Here is a 21,964-nt window from a genome sequence, read left to right as displayed (position 1 = left end):
CCTGGAGGTGGTGCAGGTGGTGGTGGTGGTGGAGGCTTTCCGCGGGTGGCAAAGGCGGCGGTGTAGGAGGAGGAGCTGGCGGCGGTGCTGGTGGTGGATTTGGTGGCGGTGCTGGTGGTGGTGGATTTTAAATCCCAAATTCAGCTTTAGCCCTAGTTAGCATGCAAAAGTCGTGTGTTGTATGCTATCGTGCATGAAAATGTATTGCCCTTAAACTATAGAGAATAAATGAAGAGCTGTAACGTGCTTCTCCATTAGCTTTTATTTAGATCTTCCATGCAAGCATTTTGTGATCTCAAGCTTTGGCCTAAACGACTACCATAACTGAACGTAAGAAGGCAAGAACCAAAATATTTATTTATTAACACTCAAATAGCACTACAAGAAAAATGTTCTACAACAACATGTCATTAACAACGTGCATGCATAGGTTGTGAGTTGTGGAGATGGGCTTTCACAACGTGCTGCAATAGTATGTTGTAGTACATAGAGTTTAACAACGTGTATTTACGGCACGTTGTTGAAACGAAATTTAGAGATTTTTTTGACAATGCACTTTGGCTTCTTATTGTATATTTAGTTCAACAATACGCATAGTATGTTGTCAAAACTATATCACTTTTCTATAATAATAAAAAAAAAGGGGAAAAAAATTGATTAAAAAAAAAAGAGCCAAATTTTTTGCGGGAAAAAATCCCTCTCATTCAAACAAAAAAAAGAGACTCACTTTCTCTCAAAATCTGAAATGTTCTAAACATTTGACAAGCTCTCTACATCTTTTAAAAACTCTCTCTCTCCATCGTCACGACTCACAACCCAATCTCCAAATTTTTCTCTACTCTTAAAAATTCCATCAAAGACCCACGAAATCTAAACTCTAACCATCCCTCAAGCCTCCATGGCAAAAGCTCTCTCTCTCTCTCTCTCTCTCTCTCATATCAGTAACTTTTAGGGCTGGGCATCTGAGGACCGCCCTCGCCGCCTACTCGATGTCTCACGCCACTGCACAGACGCAGACCGTTGGCTCGCTCTGATTTGGAGTTGCTCATCTTCGATATCTGCAATCGGGTAATTGAGTTCCCTTTTTGTCCTGTTACTGAAAATTAGGGATTAATTTTCATTTGGGTTATGTTTGGTTTGTAGCTTATTTATATCTTCGATTTGCTTTATATGAATTCTTGTGTATAACCTAAATTGTAAATTTTTACAAAGGCATGAACAGATAAAGGGTTTTGGAATGGTACAAATCTCCTGGGTTTATTTATTTATTTATTTATTTTCTGTTCTTTGTATTTTCTATTTTTTTTTTGTCTTGCCATTTTGTTAAATCTTGTGTGTTATTTCTCCTTCAGAGGAGAGATTTATAAAGTACTATGAGAGTCTAACTGAAGAAGAGACGTGTATGTGTACATGTATACTATTTATTTTTAGAATCAGAGGAAGATGAGAAAGTACTATGAGTATTGGATTATCTTTATCACTTCTAAACACTCCAAACTGAGCTCAATACAACTTGTCTGTCTAACTTTAGTTAAAGTTTTCTACTTGAAGAATTATACGTATTGGGTTTTCAAGTTTTCTACCTGGTATAATATTTATTGTTACTGTAATTATACATGCTTTTCTCATAAGGTCCCATTTTGGTGATGGATAGACAAGAGTGAGGAGATGGAGGACTCATGAGCCAGAGTTACATCCCGACTTTGTACATGGAGATTTATGGGAGTCTTTCAAGGACTGGAGTGCGTACGGTGCATGGGTCACAAAATGGGAGTGACTCTGTTATGTGCTATGTTCCTTATTTGTCTGCTATTCAGCTCTATGTGGACCCATCAAAGCCTTCCACAAGAATAAGGTCAACAATATTGTAAACACAAGACTTTCAATCAATTCAGTCTATGTGATTTTTCTGCTTAAGCACTCTAGATTATAGTTTATGTTTGCAGCTGCTAACTCTGGTGCAATGTTCATTCCTTAATGTTTCTGTTCATTCTTTATTTTGTCTAGTTTATAGGTTCACATAAATGTCATTTTGTGGGGAAAATCTTGAGGAAATTTGAAAGTGACTGAAGCAGATGGAGCATGTTGTGCATCATCCTGAGGTTGTTATATATGATCTCTCTGTTGTGTCACTCTCTGAGATTTAGTTGCCTACTTACCCTGATTACATCCGTCTATTACAATCTCTTGAAATCTTGATTGTATTTGTGTGTTAAAATGTTCTATTAATGTCTTCATTTACTGGCCCTTCACTTGTAGCTTGAAAACTGTTTTACAAAATCCACCATTTCTTTTAATGGAATGGTCAAGGCGATTGTGGATACCACTGGGTTGGTTGGGTTACAATTTGTTTTAAATGTTGCTGAATCTTGCAGTATATGGGAAAATGGAGGTGATAATAGGCGGTGGGAAAGATGTATTTTGAAATTAGGTTGTGAAGAAGAATTATGGTAGTGTAATGGAGGTTGGTCCGTTTATCAGGTGAGGCATCTTATAGGCAGTGGGTGACAAGATATTTAATATGATGCATGGTGTGGTACTTGTATATAGTGTTACTTTGTGGTAAAGTGAATGTCTTACAGTTTTTGGCAGAATCTCACCTTGACTTCGCAAAATGTTGCCCAGAGTTGCATGCTAATAGCTGGTTTGTACTAGAATAGATATGTGTAGTAAAATCTCCGAAAAGAATTATATATATATATATTCATAGCTTTTCATGGAGATACATTATAGTTTATGCAAGCATTGCTTTTGACAGTAGACTTCTTAGCAATTGGAATAATTTGTTATTATTTATTTATTATTTTGGTTATGTCTATTTTTTTTATTTGCTCATAGCCTTATGGAATTTTTTACTAGATAACGACACGGGAGCAAACAATCAAATGAGTTTCCATAGGTGCACCATTCTTGCTTGGATGCTCGGTTCTTGGATCTCTTCAGGTGCTTCAAGACTTTGAAATGTAACTAATCAGTTTGCTAGACCATGCTTAACAAAATGTTGAAGTTGAATTACTCTGATAGTACAATTTCCCTTCATTTCCGTTTGGACAAATGTAACTTGACAATGGATTTGTTGATCTTTCTAATATGTATGGAGCTATTTTTTTTCTTAATGAAAACTCTATTCTGGGTTATCTTATGGTTGAAAAGGAAGAAAATGGTTATACTTGGCTAGATTGTATTGTTATAAAGTAATTCTAAAAATAATATTAAAAGTAATAATATTTAATATCACAACGTGCAAAGAGTGTTGTTGAAATGTAAAACAACAAGACGCGCATGAACGTTGTCAATCAAACATACAACAACATGCAGAATACGTTGTTGTTCTATACTTTCACAACATGCGCACGTTGCCATTACTGGTGTTTACAACACGCGATCAAATCAAGGACAACATGCAAAGTGCATCATTGAAAGCCATAGAGCTTCTAATGATATCGGCTTCAACAACGTGTGCCGTGTATTGTCAATACGTTTTCACAACGCACAATGTGCGTTGTTAAATGACTTTTTTCTTGTAGTGTAGAAAACCAACATTTATATATTCTGATTTATAAAACCCAATGTTGGAACAAGCGACTGCTGACATTACTTGTAGTACAAGCTAGAATCTGAATTGAGTAATAAGCTTGAAAGAATTAACATGAATTAGATTGTAGCTAGCAATTGATTGGATAATGGATTGGATAGAACCACATATATATCTGCATAATGTAAGTTTTGATTATAATACAGAGTTTTACATTTGTATATGGAAAGAAATTATAGGGATTAATCAAACATATATGAGCCTCTTGCATTGCATGTTCGATCAATGTCGTAAACTCCCGGCTAATGATCTAATGATCGAGGTTCATGAACAAACAAACATCAATTAATTAAGGGTTAATTAATTCATAGCCACACTGGGAGCCATTCCTGGCCATTGATGAAGTCGATAGACAAGAAGGGGGCAGCTTCTTTTTCAGTGAGTTGTTTGGCCCATTCAGCTCGCCCTCCAGCCTCGGCTCCTGGCCCTTTGCATTTATATTCCGCATGGTATAAGGTTCTGTACATTTTCATAATCATCCCACAACATTCTGTGTTAGTCGACCAAAACTTTGGCATAATATAACAACCAATACAATTAAGGGAACAAAAAACAACATGTTAGTGTGTGTGTGAGAAACGTAAGTGATCTCGGGTTCGAACCCCAATAACACCTTATTAGTATGTGTATGTGAGAAATTCCATTCTTCCTCGTATTTTAAATTTCTATTGCTTGTATTTAAAAAAACAAGGACATGTTAGTTAGTTGGTTCTTACTCTGTGCCACCAGCATAGCTCCAATTGGTCCAGCCTTGAGGCACGACGGTTTTGGAGAGATACATGTGTGCATAAACAACTCTGGAAAAGGCACCCTTGGCCCTGCCAAGATACACAGTGTCCCCAACACCATACAGCTTGCCCTTGTTGAACACAAACCCACTGTTCTCCTTCTCGCTCTCCCTATTTTGAGCTGTCACAGACCCCTTAATTGACACCCTTTTGTCTCCAATCACAAAGATCTCACAGCCCTGCATTAATTGTATACATTTATATTAATTTACTCTTGTGAAATTAACAATATGAAAACCCCAAAAATAAAAACAAAAATGATGATAAATTGGAGTACTAATACTTACGTGGTAGACAGATTTACCACGTCCAAAGATGAAGTCGATTGAGCCTTGGATGTAGCAGTTATCATAATAATGCCTGCCCTTATAATCGAAGAGGGTGTTATGGGTACTGTAAAATGCACAATGGTAAAATGCTACTTTGTCTGCTGCCACAAATGCTGCCACTGACTGGTTCTGCGAGGTGTAAGCCACACCTGTGGGAGCCTCATTCTGCACATTGATTCATCGTTCAATTATATATAGACAGTCAGAAATTTAATCCTCGCTTCCGATAAGAGAATGATTAAGTTTTTCTTTGCTTGAGAGTTTCGTTTAGATTATCATCTAAAAACAGTAGAAGAAGGAAATGATGATGAACCTTGAAGCTAATCCCAAAGGCAATGAAGTGGGGAGCTTCGACGCTGAAAGTAGCAGATTCGACATTGTCCGAAGAGCTTTGGGACCAGACAATGGCGGACCTTCCCTTCCCATTTCCTCTCATGAATATATAGGGCTTACTACGTGGTACGATCACCTTTTCTCTGCCGGACAAAACATATAATGCATTAGAGATAATGTAATACCTAAAAAAAAAACTTACTAATTAATTCCAAAAGAGGCTCTAACTGATGGTGAATTACCTGTACACCCCTTTCCTAACATGGATGATGATCCACTTACTATTTCCTTCAGGAACAGAATCAATGGCAGCCTGAACAGATTTGAAATCTCCCTTGCCATTGATATCGACCTTGATGGTGCGGTTGCTGTTAATCTTTTGGGTCAACAGGGGAGAGTCAATTACTGTTTCCGCAGTCAATCCATCGACAACATTTGTGAAAGTTACTGCGATGGAAAAAATGATTGCCAAGGTAATGAATGTTGTGGATGTAGACCCAGCCATGTTTTAGGGAGAGCAAAATCTTCAATTTGGGTCAAGAGTTTATATAGTGGGGTTTATTGTTGGCTAAACGAAATTCCCATCTATTTTAGAGGGCCTCCGTTGGATTCTTGTCTGGTTCTTCTCTTTTCATTTGCTTATTTTCAACTTCTTTGTTTTTCATGAGCAATTGAGAGGGTGGACAGGTAGGCACATGTTCTAAAATGGGGAGAGAAACACACACAAATGGTGTACAAACACCGTTGTAGGTAGGTTTTAGCTCGTCCGTGTGTAACCGTTCAATATATGGCAGTCTTAAAATGATGACGTGGTTACAAAATTTTCTTTTGTTGCTTAACATACAACTGCATGTATACCATTAAATAAATAAAAGATGCATACAATTTTGGTCCAGAATTTTTATAGCAAGAAACGTTAATTCTATGTTGTGGGTACATTCAACATAAATACAATATAAATATTTGCACGAAGTTTGAGGTTTACCAGGTAGAGAAACAATTGGTATATATTACTTTTTTTAAAATAAATCAAATAGAAACTTTATTAGATAAACTTCAACGATACAATCAAAGACATCTAAAATATTAATTCCAAGAGAGTAACAAATTAGCATGTTAAAAATAAAATTAACACGGACAAAAGCCGCACTAAAACTACTAGCCTATATCACCACAATTAATCATAAACCCAAACAAAACCCACAAACCCAACATAACAAAAACCTTAAAACAACTCAAGATCCTAAATGAACTCTACCACCACCACCTGAAGAAGTGCTGTTGTGGTAGGCCTCATCATTTAGCCTGCGGGCTCATGGGCTGATGGGGGCCCACCTGGCCCATTGAAAAAAAGCTCGGCCCGGCCCGCCCACAAAAACCCTGTCCGTTAGGCCCGCATACATATATAATTATGTATAAATATGAGTTTAGGTTTAGGATTATATCACTTAAATCACATATATAATTTGTTTCATTTCATTTACTTCTCTTTACTCATTCCTAGTTTATAATTGGATGATTAGCACATTAATTTGTGTGAATTATTAATTCAACAATTATATATAAGATGAACAACATATCACATCACCAAATATAATCATATCACGAAATATAATCGTACCACCAAATATAATCATGCTTTTCTTGAACACAGCACCAAATATTTGCATATTTATTCATACCATCCTTAAAAAAAAATTTTTTTTGATACTTATTATTTTTTAAAATTATTTCTTAAAACGTATTACGATCTAATTATGTAATAACCTCAAAAATAATACTTGGTTTTATTATTTTTGTGGAAAATTTTATAAGTTGTGTGACTTTATTGGATGTTTTATGAATTTGGTTTGATGTGAAAATATTGGAATTAAGTGCGTTTAATCTCAAATTTGGACTCAAATGCCCTTATGATTAAGTTTATGATTTTTTTTGAATGAAGTAGGGCCCGTTTAGGCCCGGCCCGGCCAATGGGCTTTCTCAAGCTCGGCTCATGGGTCGGGCTTGGCTTTGAATTTTCTAAAAAAATCTAGCCCGGCCCGATATTTTCTCTCTCCTCTTTAAAGCCTAGCTCGGCTTGGCCCAAGCTCATTAAATTTGGGCCAGACTAGCCCGGCCCCGCCCATTGACGAGTCCTACGTTGTGGCCACACCCACCACCTCATTCATAACATATCTAGGGAAAATATAATTTCCAGTGATTTACCTGCGCATAAGAGCAAACAAATAAACGAAAATAACAACATTGCTAGAGAACAATTGAGTGATTTGCAGCAACCTCCGTCAACAACGATGTAGAATCAAATTTAGAGAACATGAACGACGTTAGAGAACATGTTTTGATTGAGAGCATAGACTAAAATGGGTGATGATGAACTTCAACTTAACCATGACTCAAAAGAAACCACCACAATGGGCTTTTTGTTCAAAACGTCCCAGTGGACTTATTCATTAACCTAAAAGGAAAAGACGAGAAGAGATGAGGGGGATGATGGGCAGTGACGGTTTTTTCCTCCTCTCCTTTCTATGGAATTTTCCTTTAGGATTCACAGAGGGAGAGAGCGGCTAGGGTTTCTTGGCAGATGAATAACTAGTTGGTTATATATGTTTATATTACTTATATATACATATATAGTTATTCTCCTATACAGACGTCCAGACGTTATTATCGTGCGGACGTCATTGTAAACATAGAGGAGAGCAAGGAGGGGTAGTAGAAAAAATATAGATATTTATTAAAAAACTCATTTTAGCATAACATATCGTACAAAAACTCATATAGAGCCTATTTGGAGAGAAAAACTCAAAATTAGCCACTTGTTATTCTAATTGGTTCTTTGGGAGGGGGTGTATTCAATTAAGATTTTAAAAGAGTTTAAAAATCTAGGTGTATTCAATTAAGATTTTAAAAGAATTTGTAAAAGTTTGGGTGTATTCAATTTAGATTTCAATTGACTTTAAAAAAATACATCGAAATCTAGATGTATTCAATTATGACTTTTTAGAAGTTAAACAAAGTTTAGATGTATTCAAAAAGTCATTTATTTTGAAGGAATAAATGAGTTGTGCGATTTCGTTAGAATTTAAAGTGGTAAGTATAAATACAAAAGGCTCTAACAAATCTTATGTCAACCCTAGAAACTTTGAAAGTGCTCTATGCTTTCTAGCCTTTGAACATGTGTGCTTGTCAAGTGGAGGTAAAAAATCTCCTCTTTTTCTACTACGCTTACATATATGTACGATCTCTCATCGATAGTCTTCTCAATAATTGTGGAGGTAATAACATTTGGACATCCGCACTGTAGAAGAAAACATTGCAATACTTAAATTCTAAAGCTTATTAATTTTTTTGGTGAAAAAAAATGGTAGTTAATAGGCTACCACTCCGAACCGGATCGCTGTTTACAGAAAGCTCTCCCCAAAAAATTCTTTACAATACCCGAACCCCTGACCTTCCTATAAATGGTATTAAGAGGCATTACCAAAATTGTGCACTTGGTCAGCTTTTATTAAGTAATTTCAATGTCAATTGGTTTAAGTGGAGCCTGCCTGATGAAGAGAGCTCAGACTTCATAAATAAGATAGGAGCGTTGGGTTGGGTCCAAAACAATACAGTTGGAGTGCAGTGATCGGTCTATTCTTTTGCATTGAGGTGTTGACATGCATTCTCTATGAGAACAAACCACCGAAATCAGTGAAACCCATAAGATCTACAGTGGTACTAACAAAAACAAAGATCATCAATTGTAAAACAGCCTCACGATATTCTTGATGAGAGCGGTGTGTCATCAGTCTCTAGAATTCTCCGCTCGACACGTGTCTCTTCTTTTGGCATTACATTTCTCCTCTGGATGTTTGAATGTATATATTGATTAAAAATTTAAAGCCATGCTTGCTTTTTCTTTTGTACAAAACAAAACAAAAAACATGGCTTCGCCATGAACATGTGAATGATGCCGTCTTCGTTTACTTCGGCAGTTGCAGGTCATTTTCCAAACCAAAGCACCAAATTATATGCAGTGTGCATTTGAGAAAAGCGATATACTAAATTCATATACAATATGCATTTGAGAAAGACAATATACTAAACTCACACACCTTCTACTCAAAGACAGAAATACTCAAAGGCAGGGAGCAGTAATGCTTCAAATCCAATTAAAGTTACAAGAATAAATATGGAATAGACATTTAAAATGTGGGGAGGGGTTGGATAAGATCAACCCATCAAAGGCATTGCATATTTGATTTTGACAATGCAAAATGCCAATCAAAGTTTGTGGGAACCACCACCAACCAACCATGAAAAGCTTAACTTCCTGATATTGACCGACAGATAATTAATAAGTGGGCTCGTTTGCTCGTCGAAGTTTTTCTTGTTTTGTGGCTCGTATGCTTCAATCTTTTTCTTTTTCTAACAAAATCTCGTTTCTGATTTTTTTTCTCAATGAAATGGAAATGAGCCTTAAACTTTTGCCTGCTGCATTATTTGGATTCTGGTTGGAATTTTAAGTACAGTCCACCGCCAGACTCAACTGCTCATTATGAATTAGTCAGACACATGCTAAGCAACGCCTATATGCTCTCACACATTTTTCTTTTTGTGTTTTTAATGAATTATTTTTGCACATGTATCAAACCGTGATTAGGAAAGGAGGCAAACAGTATCCTTCACATGATGGATGAACTTGACATTCACCATGGTAAAAGGGAAGGATGTAAATTGTAATTAGGGTAGGGTTTAGTTATAATTACTTACCAACTGGGTTTGTGTAAACAAAATAAAATTTGCAGAACAGAATATTAGTGGCAAACTATAAGTAGAATTCTAGCATTTACTTCACAGGATAAGCTGCCTTACAAGTTCATAATTGCATTACAATTATAAAAGAAAATTGATCCCTCCACTGGAGGTAAATTGGACTGGCATCCTTTTAAGTTCACATACTGCTACTGGTGGTGCCACAGTCCTCTGTTTTCTGGGAGTCATAGCAGCAGCATTGAAGTTCACATAGGATTTTATTTTTAAATACTCCAGCCAATCATCACAATGGATCTGAGAGCTATAGTGGTAGGCATATCTCTGTTTGTGTTCAGCATTGGAGCTGAAGGGCAAGGGCTTTCTTATAATTTCTATGAGAACTCATGCCCACAAGTCGAGGCCATTGTTAGAGCTGCCCTCCAACCTATTTTTCTCGCTGATCCCACTGCTCCTGCAGCTCTGTTGAGGCTCATGTTCCATGATTGCCAAGTTCAGGTCTTTTTTTTATTTTTCTTTGTCTCTCTCTCTCTCTCTCTCTCTCTCTCTCAGTTTAGGAATTTGAGGCATGGGTTAGTTGAGATATAAGCCCAAATAACGAGGGTGAAGTGCATGGCTTAAAAATAGAAACTCTGCAGTCTATTTTTTATTAGTTATATTTTTTCAATAAATGATGGTTTGATTTTGTAACAACAGGGCTGTGATGCTTCAATTCTTGTGGATCCAAATGAGAACACTGTGTCATCGGAGATGGCTGCAGGGAAAAACTTTGGTATCAGAAAGAGAGAGTCAATCAACATTCTCAAGTCAATAGTTGAATTAGAATGTCCCCAACAGGTTTCTTGCTCCGACATTCTTGTCTTAACTGCTCGGGAGGCAGTGTCTGCGTCAGGAGGGCCACAGATAAAGGTTCCTTTGGGAAGAAGAGACTCTTCTGTTCCTCCAAGCTATAAGCTTGCAGATTCTTTGCTTCCTTCTGCCACCATCGGAGTTGATGGCATGCTTCAACTATTTGCAAAGAAAGGGATGACAGTCGAAGAATCTGTGGCCATAATGGGTAACAACAACACGAACTTGTTCTATTGGGTTTCTTCAAAACAGTGCGCATTTTTTGAAAAACCAACCTTTTTGTTCTTTTTATGAAACTAACATGTCCAAAAACATATTATTGCAATTTGCAGGCGCGCACACACTAGGGGTGACACATTGTTTGAACATTCTAAATCGTCTAAGCAGACTTGATCAAGGTGGGCGTGTAGAAGGCATGGCGCCCATGTTTGAAGCATTCCTAAGGATAAACTGTCCTCAAGGCTCTTTGACATCAAATGCAAGCTTCGTTCTTAATGACCCTACAACACTTACATTCGACAACCACTACTACAATAATGTAATTAGAGGCCATGGGGTACTTAGAGTTGATGCTGAAATGGTGATGGACCCGCGCACAGCTCTCGCTGTCAAGAGATTTGCTGCCGATCAGGATGGTTTCTTTCAGGCATTTTCTTCTGCCTTTGTCAAGTTCTCTAGCTCTGGTGTCCTGAGTGGGAATCAAGGTGTTGTTAGAAAGATATGCAATGTATTGGACTGAGAGTCAGAGGTGTTTGTTAATTTAAATTGCAATACCATTGTTGCTACCAAAACTATTCAGTTCATGTTGAATTCGAATCTTCAGTGCTTTCCAAACTTTGGATCAAGAAGATTTACTTTTTATTTTTCAATACATACATACATTTTTTTCTTTTCGGCTCGTTTCATGTTCAAATCCTCTGTTTTGTTCTGATTAAAATACGATCAATTAAGCCTATGAGCAATAAAAGGCCCAACAAAACATGCTCAAACACAAGAACACAACCCCGAAACTCAAAAGCAAAGGCCACACACCGAAAATTTACAAAGCAAAACTAAAATTTGTGTAGCAACCTAAACCCAGCATTTCCTAACTAAAGCCAGACTAATTTCCTAAAAAAGAAAAGGAAAACTAAAGAGATAAGGTACGGATGGTGGCTTAACTTAATTTTATGTCTCTCCCTAATCCTGTAATGAGACTCGAGCGTTGATGTATTGAATAGTCATGTAGTTTGCAACAAATGCGAAACTTAAACCCAAGCTATGACTTTTGAAGAATTTCAAGAGAATGTTGGAATTATAATGTCACATTTTGTGTATATATATAGGCTTAGTATCATCAAATGTCTCTAAGATTTACAAAACTATTATATTGCATCTTTATTATTTTTTTTGTCATTCATGGTCCTCAAAGTTAGTATGTGTGCTCACAAATAGTCCCTGCTGTTAGGTTCCGTCAAATGGTCCCTGCCATGGAAAGATTTGTTGGCCCTTACAACATCAAACATTATTACAAAATAACCGGATTAGAGGCTATGGTGGCTGGTGAAGTAATAATTTTTGTTTTACAAAATTAGTGAAATACCCATTCCTAGACATGAAACTATAAATATACCCTATACTATTTAAAGTATAGAAACACACCCAAAATAAACCCAAAAATCGACAGCTGTAGATTTTTTAAATTTAATAGCAATGTTGAATTATTGTTTTGCCCTTTTGCCCAAAATAAACCCAGCTCCAAGGCTCAATTAAGATAAACGGCGATTGCTCCTTCAAAATCTAGGAGCTGGTCTGTGAGAAATCGACGAACTGCCGATTTCACTAACCTCCCCGTCAGAGCCGCATCTCTAATTTTCATTGCTTTCTAGATCTCTCACTTGCTTTCTCATAGATCTTGCAGCTATTTCCAAATCTCATAGCTCAATCTCTCGCATCTTAGTCATAGGCAAGGTCATTTTACAACTCAAGAAGTGGACTCGGGTCCTGATCCATGAGGCCGACTCTTTCCTCCACCGACAATGATGGGTTGCAGAGGCCTTTTCTCTGTTCGGTGAGATCATCGAATCGAAGATCATCAACGACCGTGAGATCGAGAGGTCCAGGGGCTTCGGCTTCGTCACTTTCAACCACGAGAAGGCCATAAGGGACGCGATCGAAGGCATAAACGGCTAGAACCTTGACGGCCGTAACATAACCGTCAATGAGGCCCAATCTCGTGGAAGCGACGGTGGTGGTGGTGGTAACGGAGGTTACAGCCGCGGAGGATATGGCGGCGTTGGCTACTGAGGTGGCGGTCATCGTGAAGGCGTTGGGGATAGCGTCTCGATGACGATTCGGTTTAGGCCACTTAGGTAATTTGTATTTGATATTCATTTGAGTTTTGAATTGTGATTTTAATTTTTTGTTGTTTATAATTTGGATTGATTTTAGATTCAGTTTGGTTGTGAATTTAATCTTGTGTTTTGGTTTGAGCTGTGGTTAAAAATCTGTGACTATCACTAAGGTAATGAAGGTAACACTTTCAAATAGTTCTATGACATAGTATTAACAGTGTACTTCTATGACATAGTATTAACAGTGTACTTTTTTTTTTTTCTTGTAGAGGTATTTCCTTTTGCCTTTGCGATGATTTCTGGTGAAACTTTGGACAATTAGAGGTCGTTTCTGCACAGAATATCGGATGTATTACTGGGTTTTTTTTGAGTTTTTTTGTATGAAATGGTATTAACAATGTTTTCTATGAAATGGTAGTAACAATGTTTTCTATGAAATTGTATTAACAATGTACTTCTATGACATGATATTAACAATGTACGTCTATGACATGGTATTAACAATGTATTTCTATGAAATGGTATTAACAATGGTTTATTGTATGAAATGGTATTAACAATGTTCTATTTGTATGAAATGGTATTAACAATATCTTTTTGTAAGAAATGGTATTAAAAATATATATATATATTTTTTGGTATGAAATGGTATTAACAATGTTTTTGTATGAAATGGTATTAACAATGTTTTCCTATGAAATGGTATTAACAATGTACTTCTATGACATGGTTTGCAGAGGTTCGATGGAGAAGAAAGGGTCGTAGGGGCATGCCCTTGGTTTTCGTTTTTTTTATAAATAAAAAAAATAAAAATCTGGATTGGGCTTGTTTTAGGTTTTTTTGGGTTTTTTGTATTGGGCTTCTTTTAAGTTAGTTAGTGGCAGTCATGTAATTTATAGAAAATTCAACACTCATTTTGTATGTAGTAAATGATTTTTGGGTATGTTTCTAAAGTGTATTTCATGTAGGGTTTTTTTATAATTTCAGCCTCTATTTTGGGTATATCACTAAAGCTCTCTTTTTGTTTCTTTTCGCATTTTAGTTGAATCAGCAGATAAAATTTGTTCAGCAATGTGAATTAGGTTTGCTAATTTGTTTGAGGCAATAGATTTGAAGCCCAAAACTGTGAACTAATTCGTTGGGTTAACTATATACACCTAAGATTATGAACAATGATAATCACAGTCCTATTTCCAAGACCAAACGTGATTGGAATGGAGTGCAAAGGGAGGCTGACATATTAGAGGAGATAGATAACATAAACTAGAATGAGGTTTTTGGTTCATAAGAGAAGATAGACCAGAGAAGAAAATGATGAACATAAACAAAAATCATAAAGGTGAGTTGGGCCTAAAAGATTTATATTGACGTAGAGCTACTTGAGACATTAGATTAATTAAAGGATGAGGATAGCCTAAATTCATGAAAATGCATGCTAAAATATGAAAACTATGAGAGAATATTTGTTTGTGGGAATTTTCTGTGTATTCTTCTCCTTGTAGGAGGTCATATTTATAATACAACGAAACCTGAATGGGCAAGTAAATAATAAGTTCCTAAATCTATTTGCAGTAGGAAATCAGGAATTAAAGTAAATCACTTATAATTATAATAGGAATTCTTGGTGTGTAAGGAAAGTAAGTCAATATCCACAAGTCACGCCAACACTCCCCCTCTCGTTGGTGCATAGATGTCGCCAATGCCCAACTAATCTAGTGAATTGTGGAATGCTTTACTGGAAATCGCCTTTGTCAAAATATCCGCCAATTGATCCTCGGATTTCACAAAAGGAAACTGAAACACTTTAACCTCAAGCTTTTGTTTGTTGAAGTGTCGATCCACCTCAACATGTTTAGTACGATCATGCTGAACCGGATTCTGTGCAATGGCTATAGCAGCCTTGTTGTCACAAAAGAGATTCATTGTGGATGTAGGTTTATACCCAAGTTCAGTAAGCAACTTTCTTAACCAAAGAAGTTCACAAATCCCTTTAGTCATGCCTCTGAACTCAGCTTCTGCACTGGATAAAGCTACTACATTCTGTTTCTTGCTTCTCCATGTCACCAAATTACCTCCCACGAATGTGAAGTAACCCGATGTGGATTTTCTATCTGTTACATTACCTGCCCAATCTGCATCTGAATAACCATCAATATTTAGATGACCATGCTTTGAGAACATAAGTCCTTTTCCAGGTGCAGACTTCAAATATCTAAGTATCCGAAGAACTGCATTCATATGGTCTTCACTAGGAGAGTGCATAAATTGACTGACAACGCTCACCGCATAAGCAATATCTGGTCGAGTATGTGACAAATAGATCAATCTTCCCACTAACCTTTGGTATCTTTCTTTGTTAGTTGGAACTTGATCCGGATATTCTCCAATATGATGATTCTGAACAATAGGAGTGTCCGCAGGTTTACAATCTAGCATTCCTGTGTCTGTCAACAAGTCTAAGACATATTTCCTTTGAGAGAGAAATATGCCTTGCTGCGATCGAGCCACCTCAATTCCCAAGAAATACTTGAGTCCACCTAGATCCTTCATCTCAAACTCCGTAGCCAGATAGTCTTGTAGCTGTGATATTTCCTGTTTATCATTCCCAGTAATAATCATATCATCAACATAGATTATTAATACTGTTACCTTCCCTTTTTGATGTCTCAAGAACAGAGTATGATCTGAGTTGCACTGTTTGAAACCATTGTTCTTCATTGCCATGGTGAACCGTCCAAACCATGCACGTGGTGACTGTTTCAATCCATACAATACTTTTCGTAACCTGCAAACTGTTCCAGTCTGAGTAGTATTATATCCAGGAGGAATGTCCATGTACACCTCCTCCGTGAGTTCGCCATGTAGAAAAGCATTCTTTACATCAAACTGGTGTAGTGGCCAATCCAAATTAGCTGCAAGGGATAATAAGACTCTGACAGCGTTTAACTTTGCAACTGGAGCAAAGGTTTCTTCATAATCTATACCATAGGTCTGTGTGTACCCTTTTGCCACAAGTCTTGCCTTGTATCGCTCGATAGATCCATCTGCATTGTGTTTTATAGTAAACACCCATCTACATCCGATAGTCTTTTTTCCTCACGGTATAGTCTCAAATGTCCAAGTCTGATTTTTCTCAAGGGCTTTCATCTCCTCTTTTATAGCTTGTACCCACTTAGGATCTTTCAATGCTTCAGAGACCTTGGTTGGAATATGGATAGCAGACAACTGATGCACAAAAGCCTTGAGTGGTTCAGACAGCTTCTCAGTAGATACATGATTTGCAATTGGATACTTGGATGTCTTGCCAATATCAGGTGAATAACGGTTTGGTGGCTTCCCACAATTTTGCCTGAAAGGTAATTGATATCCAATAGTTTTATCATCTAAATGCACAAGTCTAGTAGGAGTAGTTACCTCAAGGATATTCTCAGGAGATTGGTCTGTTGGTACTGTTGAGTTAGAGGGGGGGTCTTCATCTTGTTGTTCTGTATTGTCTATAGGTGTGAGACTCGGATCAGAAATATCTTCGCATGGATCAGGTGGGTCAGGCAATTGATCGCTATGAATGGGCGATTGGTCGCTTTTTGACAGAGAGTAATCTCGTGCTCCAGACTCGGAATGATCAATCATTTCTGTACAAAGGAGAATTTCTTTATTTTCCAAGTTGCTCCAATTCTGCTCTTCACTTCGTATCTCCCCATGAAGTGTAGAATTGGATGATGGGTCATGGAAGAACAGCTCAGATTCCAGAAAGGTCACATCCAAAGTGACATAGGTTCGTTGGGTAGGAGGGTGATAACAGCGGTAGCCTTTCTGATGAGTGGCATAACCCACAAAAACACAACGAAGCGCACATGGATCAAGTTTGCTACGTTGATTTTTATGGAGATGAACGAAAGCCACACATCCAAAGATTCGGGGTGTGAGTACCAAAACAGAATGTAGAGGTCTGTGTTGTGCAAGCACCTGTAAAGGAGTTTTAAAGGTCAGTACACCAGAAGGCATGCGGTTGTTCAGATGAACTGCGGTGACAATAGCATCATCCCAGTGATGGCGAGGAACATGAGCGCCAATCAGAAGTGCTCGGGCGGTTTCAAGAAGATGTCGATTCTTTCGTTCAGCAACACCATTTTGTTGTGGTGTCTGAGGACAAGTCGTCTCATGGATAATTCCATGTTGTTGGAAGTAAGTCTGAAAGTCGTGATTGACAAATTCTCCACCATTGTCTGAGCGAAGAATCTGGATTTGAGCATTAAACTGAGTTTTCATCTGTTTGTGAAAGGACTGAAAACAGGAAAACACTTTGTTTTTTTTCTTCAGCAAATAAAGCCATGTCATCCGTATACAATCATTGATGAATGTGACAAACCATCGAACACCAGAAGGAGCAGTGATAGGAGAAGGTCCCCAGACATCAGAGTGGTTTAACGTAAATGGAGTAGTACACTTGTTCGTACTCAACGGGTAGGGCACACGGTGACTCTTGGCCAAAATACAAGTATCACATGTGAAGTCAGAGTCCTTGAAACCTGAGAATAAATCTGGTATAAGATGCTTCATATAACTAAAAGACGGATGTCCCAATCGACGGTGCCACAACCAGATTTGCTTTTGTTTGCTATCAAAGGGATGTGTCACGTTGTTAGCCATGCCGGGACTGAAGTCATCGACATAATATAGCCCCCCTCTCTTAGTACTAAGACCAAGAATCTCCTTAGTGTGAATATCTTGAAGCAAACAAAAACTCGGGTAAATGAGTACACAACAATTCAATTGTTCAGTAAGCTGACTAACTGACAACAATTTAGTGGATAAAGATGGAACAAGTAAAGTATTAGACAGTGTAAGAGAGGATGAGAGTGCAACAGTGCCAGCCCCTGTCACAGGATAAGTAACACCATTGGCATTTGCAATACAGGTTCGTCGAGGTTGTGTAGTATTCAGAAAATCATCAGGATCAAACGTCATATGATCAGTTGCACCGGAATCAATTATCCAGCTCCTGGAATCAATCTTATCGGAAGTATGAAATCCATAACCAGTACCATTACTGGTCATATTGCATTGTCCTCGATCTATAAGAGTAGCCCACCAATTGGGGTAGCCATGCGATTTAAAACAAGTCTCACAAGTGCGTCTCGGATCACCACAATATGCGCAATCTAGTCCATGTGTCGGGGTCGTTAGTCTAGTAGTCATAATCTGTGCAGCGGAAGATGCATAGGATACAGGTGGAGTAGGAATTGGGATCGAAATCTGAACCTGAGTCGGGGCCGGAGTCGGAGTCGAAATCGGGATCAGGGTCTGAATCAGAGACAAATTCGGGGTTAGGGTCATCATCGGAGTAGGGGTCGGGGTCGTCTTCGGAGTCGGGGTCGGGGTCGTCTTCGGAGTCGGGGTCGGGGTCGTCGTCGTCATAGTCGGGGTCGGGTCGGGGTCAGGGTCTTTCAAAGAGGATCCTGATTCTGGATCGGGTTCGGGGTCAAAGTCTGCATCTGTAGGAGCGGAGCCATCTGGGCACTCAACTCAACGATGGTTGGTGGAGAATGAGAGAAGGAGTCGGTAGTGCTACCTCCATGAGGGTTGAAAAAATCATTAACCCCCATAGCAGCGGCGGGGGTTTGAAACTAGAGTCAGCAATTCCAAGATCGCTGCTCTGATACCATGCTAAAATATAAAAACTATGAGAGAATATTTGTTTGTGGGAATTTTCTGTGTATTCTTCTCCTTGTAGGAGGTCATATTTATAATACAACGAAACCTGAATGGGCAAGTAAATAATAAGTTCCTAAATCTATTTGCAGTAGGAAATCATGAATTAAAGTAAATCAATTACAATTATAATAGGAATTCTTGGTGTGTAAGGAAAGTAAGTCAATATCCACAAGTCATGCCAACAATGCAGACAACCTAAATACTCATAATCTTGAAGATGCCCTACTTTGTAGAGAAATTTATAATAAACCTCATTTCTTGCATTGATTTTATATATAAACACTGACCTATAAATTGAAGGAAAAAACCCAACAAGGATCAGATGTACCAATTTTTAATTTGAATGATGTGTGAAATACTATTATTATCCTTGCATTATGATTTTTAAAAGGGAAAAAAAAAAAAAAAAAAAAAAAAAGCCTTTCATGGAGTGTTGTTTTTAGGTTTCTAAAGGCTTGTATTATATATTTGGTCATTTCGAAAAGTCAAATGGATTTTTTCTTTAGAGTTTGAATATTGTAGGATTTTTCTATATTTTGGGCCCTATTTATATGGGCTTATATGTGGAATACCCTAATTTGTATTCTCCTCTCTTGTTCGTGTTGATTAAAAAATTTGAAGTAGACCAAGAGGTACGTAGTCTATACCTATACAGAAGGAGTAAATTTCATGACATTAGGCATAGGCCAAAAGCGATGAACACCCAATTCCTAGCCAAAGCCCAACTGAAAGATGAGTGAAATCCCCAAATATGGGTTCTGCTGCCTCCTTCCTTCTTTCCTTTGAACCTAGCTATGAAACTTGGCTCAGAAATCAGAGTACCATTGGCTGTATTGACATTAAAGTCTGACCTTATGGCTTCTGCTAATGGTCACGCAATTTTATTGAAGTCAATCTAAAGGTAATAATGGAGGCAAAAATAACAAATGGAACTGTGTGGCCGACAGAGAGTTAGGCACAAATTTAATCAATATGAAGAAAGAGGGAATTTCATAGACCAAGTTAGGCATATATATATATATATATACACACATACACACATATATAACCAACCCCCTTATGAAAAAGAAAGAAAGGTTATCATTATTTCATGAAATGGGGATTATATTCCAAATTCTTGTAGTCTACTTCTTCTTGTTGGTTAGCTGCTCAGCCAACAAAAGTGTTCCTGCTTTTTTCACTTTTGGCGATTCCTTGGTTGATGTGGGGAACAACAACAACCTTCTAACTCAAGCTAAGGCAAATTTTTACCCTCATGGAATTGATTTTGGGAATAACCCAAGAGGACAATTTTCAAATGGGAGAACAACTTTTGACATTCTTCGTAAGATACGTTTTGATGATATTCATACGACAAGTCTTTCAATTCTGGCAAATTAGTATTACAATTTATATATGTACACTATTTTTGCAACAATGTAGAGATATGTGCTTAAATTAACTTCACTACTTTCTCATTTTGTTATGACAGAACAGGAATTGGGTTTCGCACAATTTACTCCTCCTTACTTGGCACCAACTACTGTTGGAGACGCACTTCTGCAGGGTGTCAATTATGCTTCCTCTGGCTCTGGAATTTTCAATTATACTGGATATTTCTTTGTAAGTTTTCTCCCAAACCTACAAGTTTTTGGATTTAAGGAAGTTAGCTAGTCTTAATTCAGAACTAAACGAGTTGTATTATGCGTTCAAATTAGCTTCCTGATGCTATGAGAAAGCTAATTTTAACTTATAATACATACCATACCATGGTGTGCAATTTGCTTTTATTAATTGTAAGTCAGAATATTATGTACATATATAATAGGGTGAACGAATCAATTTTGACACGCAAATAAGTAACCATGGAAGAACAGTGCTTGCTATCATGTCGAGGATTGGCATTCCTGCAGCTCAGAAATTGTTGAGAAGAGCCATTTATGGGGTTGTAATTGGCTCTAACGATATAATGTTCAGGGAGTTTACACCCATGGCCATGTCCATGTCCGAAGAAGCTTATTTGGATTTCTTGATTTCAAGACTCAAATTAGCACTCACTGTAAGTAAAATTCCTTAATAATTTAGACTATTGACTCATGTAAACTAACCACATTAATCTTTAGTAGTAGTTTTGTACAGATTAATTTGACAATTTTTTTTTATAAATTTTGTTCCTTCTTTGCAGACACTCTACAACTTGAATGCTAGAAAGATCACCGTCGCCAACGCTGGACCTAGTGGGTGTATTCCATATGAGAAAGAAATACATCCAGTTCCAAAGGGAAGTTGTGTTCGTCTGATAAATCGTATGGCTCAAACATATAACGACAAGTTGAAGGGCATGCTTGCCGAGCTTAACAAAGATCTTCAAGGGGCAAAGTTTATTTACGTAGATATTTACCAAATATTACTAGATCTCACAAAAAATTATGTGTCATATGGTGCGTGTATATTCTATCTTTTGGGGCATTTATTTGTTTATTTATCATGTAATAACTAATATCACAATTTTAACCTCTGCTGCTGCTGCTGTTGTTGTTGTTGTTGTGTTTCACTGTATGCAGGCTTTGAGAATGCAACTTCTGCATGCTGCTCGTTTGCCGTGACCCGAGTGGGACTGGTGCCATGCAATCCTTTTTCTAAAATTTGTCCCGACAGATCCAAGTATATATTCTGGGATGCGTTTCACTTAACAGACGCTGCTAATGTTATTGCAACAAGGCATATTATGGATGGTGGCTTAAATTATGTATCACCTATGAATTTTAGGCAACTTGTTCAGTCTTGAGCTAGCATAGCAGTCCCTGAATAAACTGCAAAATGTTTGTTTTTCAAAAACTCATGATGGTTCTGTGATGAAATAGATTTTGGAACCAAATCCAAGCTATTTCACATTTCAATGTCATTAATTTGAAGTTTATAAGTTTTTCACTAATAAACTCAAGAACATTCAAACCTCATCCTAAGTTCAAAACATTCTCTTCATAAACATGGCATTAGAACATTATGGGAATTATAATAAGAATGTAAGTATCTTATGCTTTGCAAGGGGCTTGTAGCTCAAGAGCATTTATCCATGCACTTGAGATCTTAGTTTCGATTCTCCCCTCTCCCAATATCACTTGTATGAAAAAGAAAAAGAAAATTATCTTATGCTCTCTACTCAATCAACCAGTGATATACTATCGGTTTCTGACTTCTAATTTTAAGTCGAATTTACATTTAGGGCATTTGGTTGGACTTTTTTTATGTATTTATTTTCTGGTTGAATGGAGGGCTACCGCCCAA

The 21,964-nt window shown here is 37.4% G+C and overlaps 3 protein-coding genes across 3 annotated transcripts; 2 read left to right on the top strand and 1 right to left on the bottom strand.

Moving 5' to 3' along the window:
• LOC18789168 (probable pectinesterase 67) lies at positions 3,802 to 5,550 on the bottom strand. The gene is made up of 5 exons (XM_007226795.2): positions 5,288 to 5,550; positions 5,026 to 5,188; positions 4,671 to 4,877; positions 4,312 to 4,562; positions 3,802 to 4,054 (listed from the first exon to the last, which is right to left on the bottom strand). Exons 1-5 carry the CDS (start codon positions 5,548 to 5,550, stop codon positions 3,901 to 3,903), a joined length of 1,038 nt encoding a protein of 345 aa, XP_007226857.1. The 3' UTR covers positions 3,802 to 3,900.
• Positions 9,975 to 11,465, top strand: LOC18792772 (peroxidase 29). Its single transcript, XM_007222622.2, has 3 exons — positions 9,975 to 10,298; positions 10,497 to 10,857; positions 10,982 to 11,465. The coding sequence occupies exons 1-3, from the start codon at positions 10,092 to 10,094 to the stop codon at positions 11,386 to 11,388; spliced, it is 975 nt and encodes a 324-aa protein (XP_007222684.1). The 5' UTR covers positions 9,975 to 10,091; the 3' UTR covers positions 11,389 to 11,465.
• Positions 19,765 to 21,796, top strand: LOC18790647 (GDSL esterase/lipase At4g16230). The gene is made up of 5 exons (XM_007226668.2): positions 19,765 to 20,021; positions 20,169 to 20,299; positions 20,505 to 20,735; positions 20,862 to 21,117; positions 21,241 to 21,796. The coding sequence occupies exons 1-5, from the start codon at positions 19,793 to 19,795 to the stop codon at positions 21,462 to 21,464; spliced, it is 1,071 nt and encodes a 356-aa protein (XP_007226730.1). The 5' UTR covers positions 19,765 to 19,792; the 3' UTR covers positions 21,465 to 21,796.

The sequence above is a fragment of the Prunus persica genome, chromosome G1, assembly GCF_000346465.2.
Source record: "Prunus persica cultivar Lovell chromosome G1, Prunus_persica_NCBIv2, whole genome shotgun sequence".
Taxonomy (NCBI): Eukaryota; Viridiplantae; Streptophyta; class Magnoliopsida; order Rosales; family Rosaceae; genus Prunus; species Prunus persica.
This window is presented reverse-complemented; position numbering and strand designations above follow the sequence as displayed.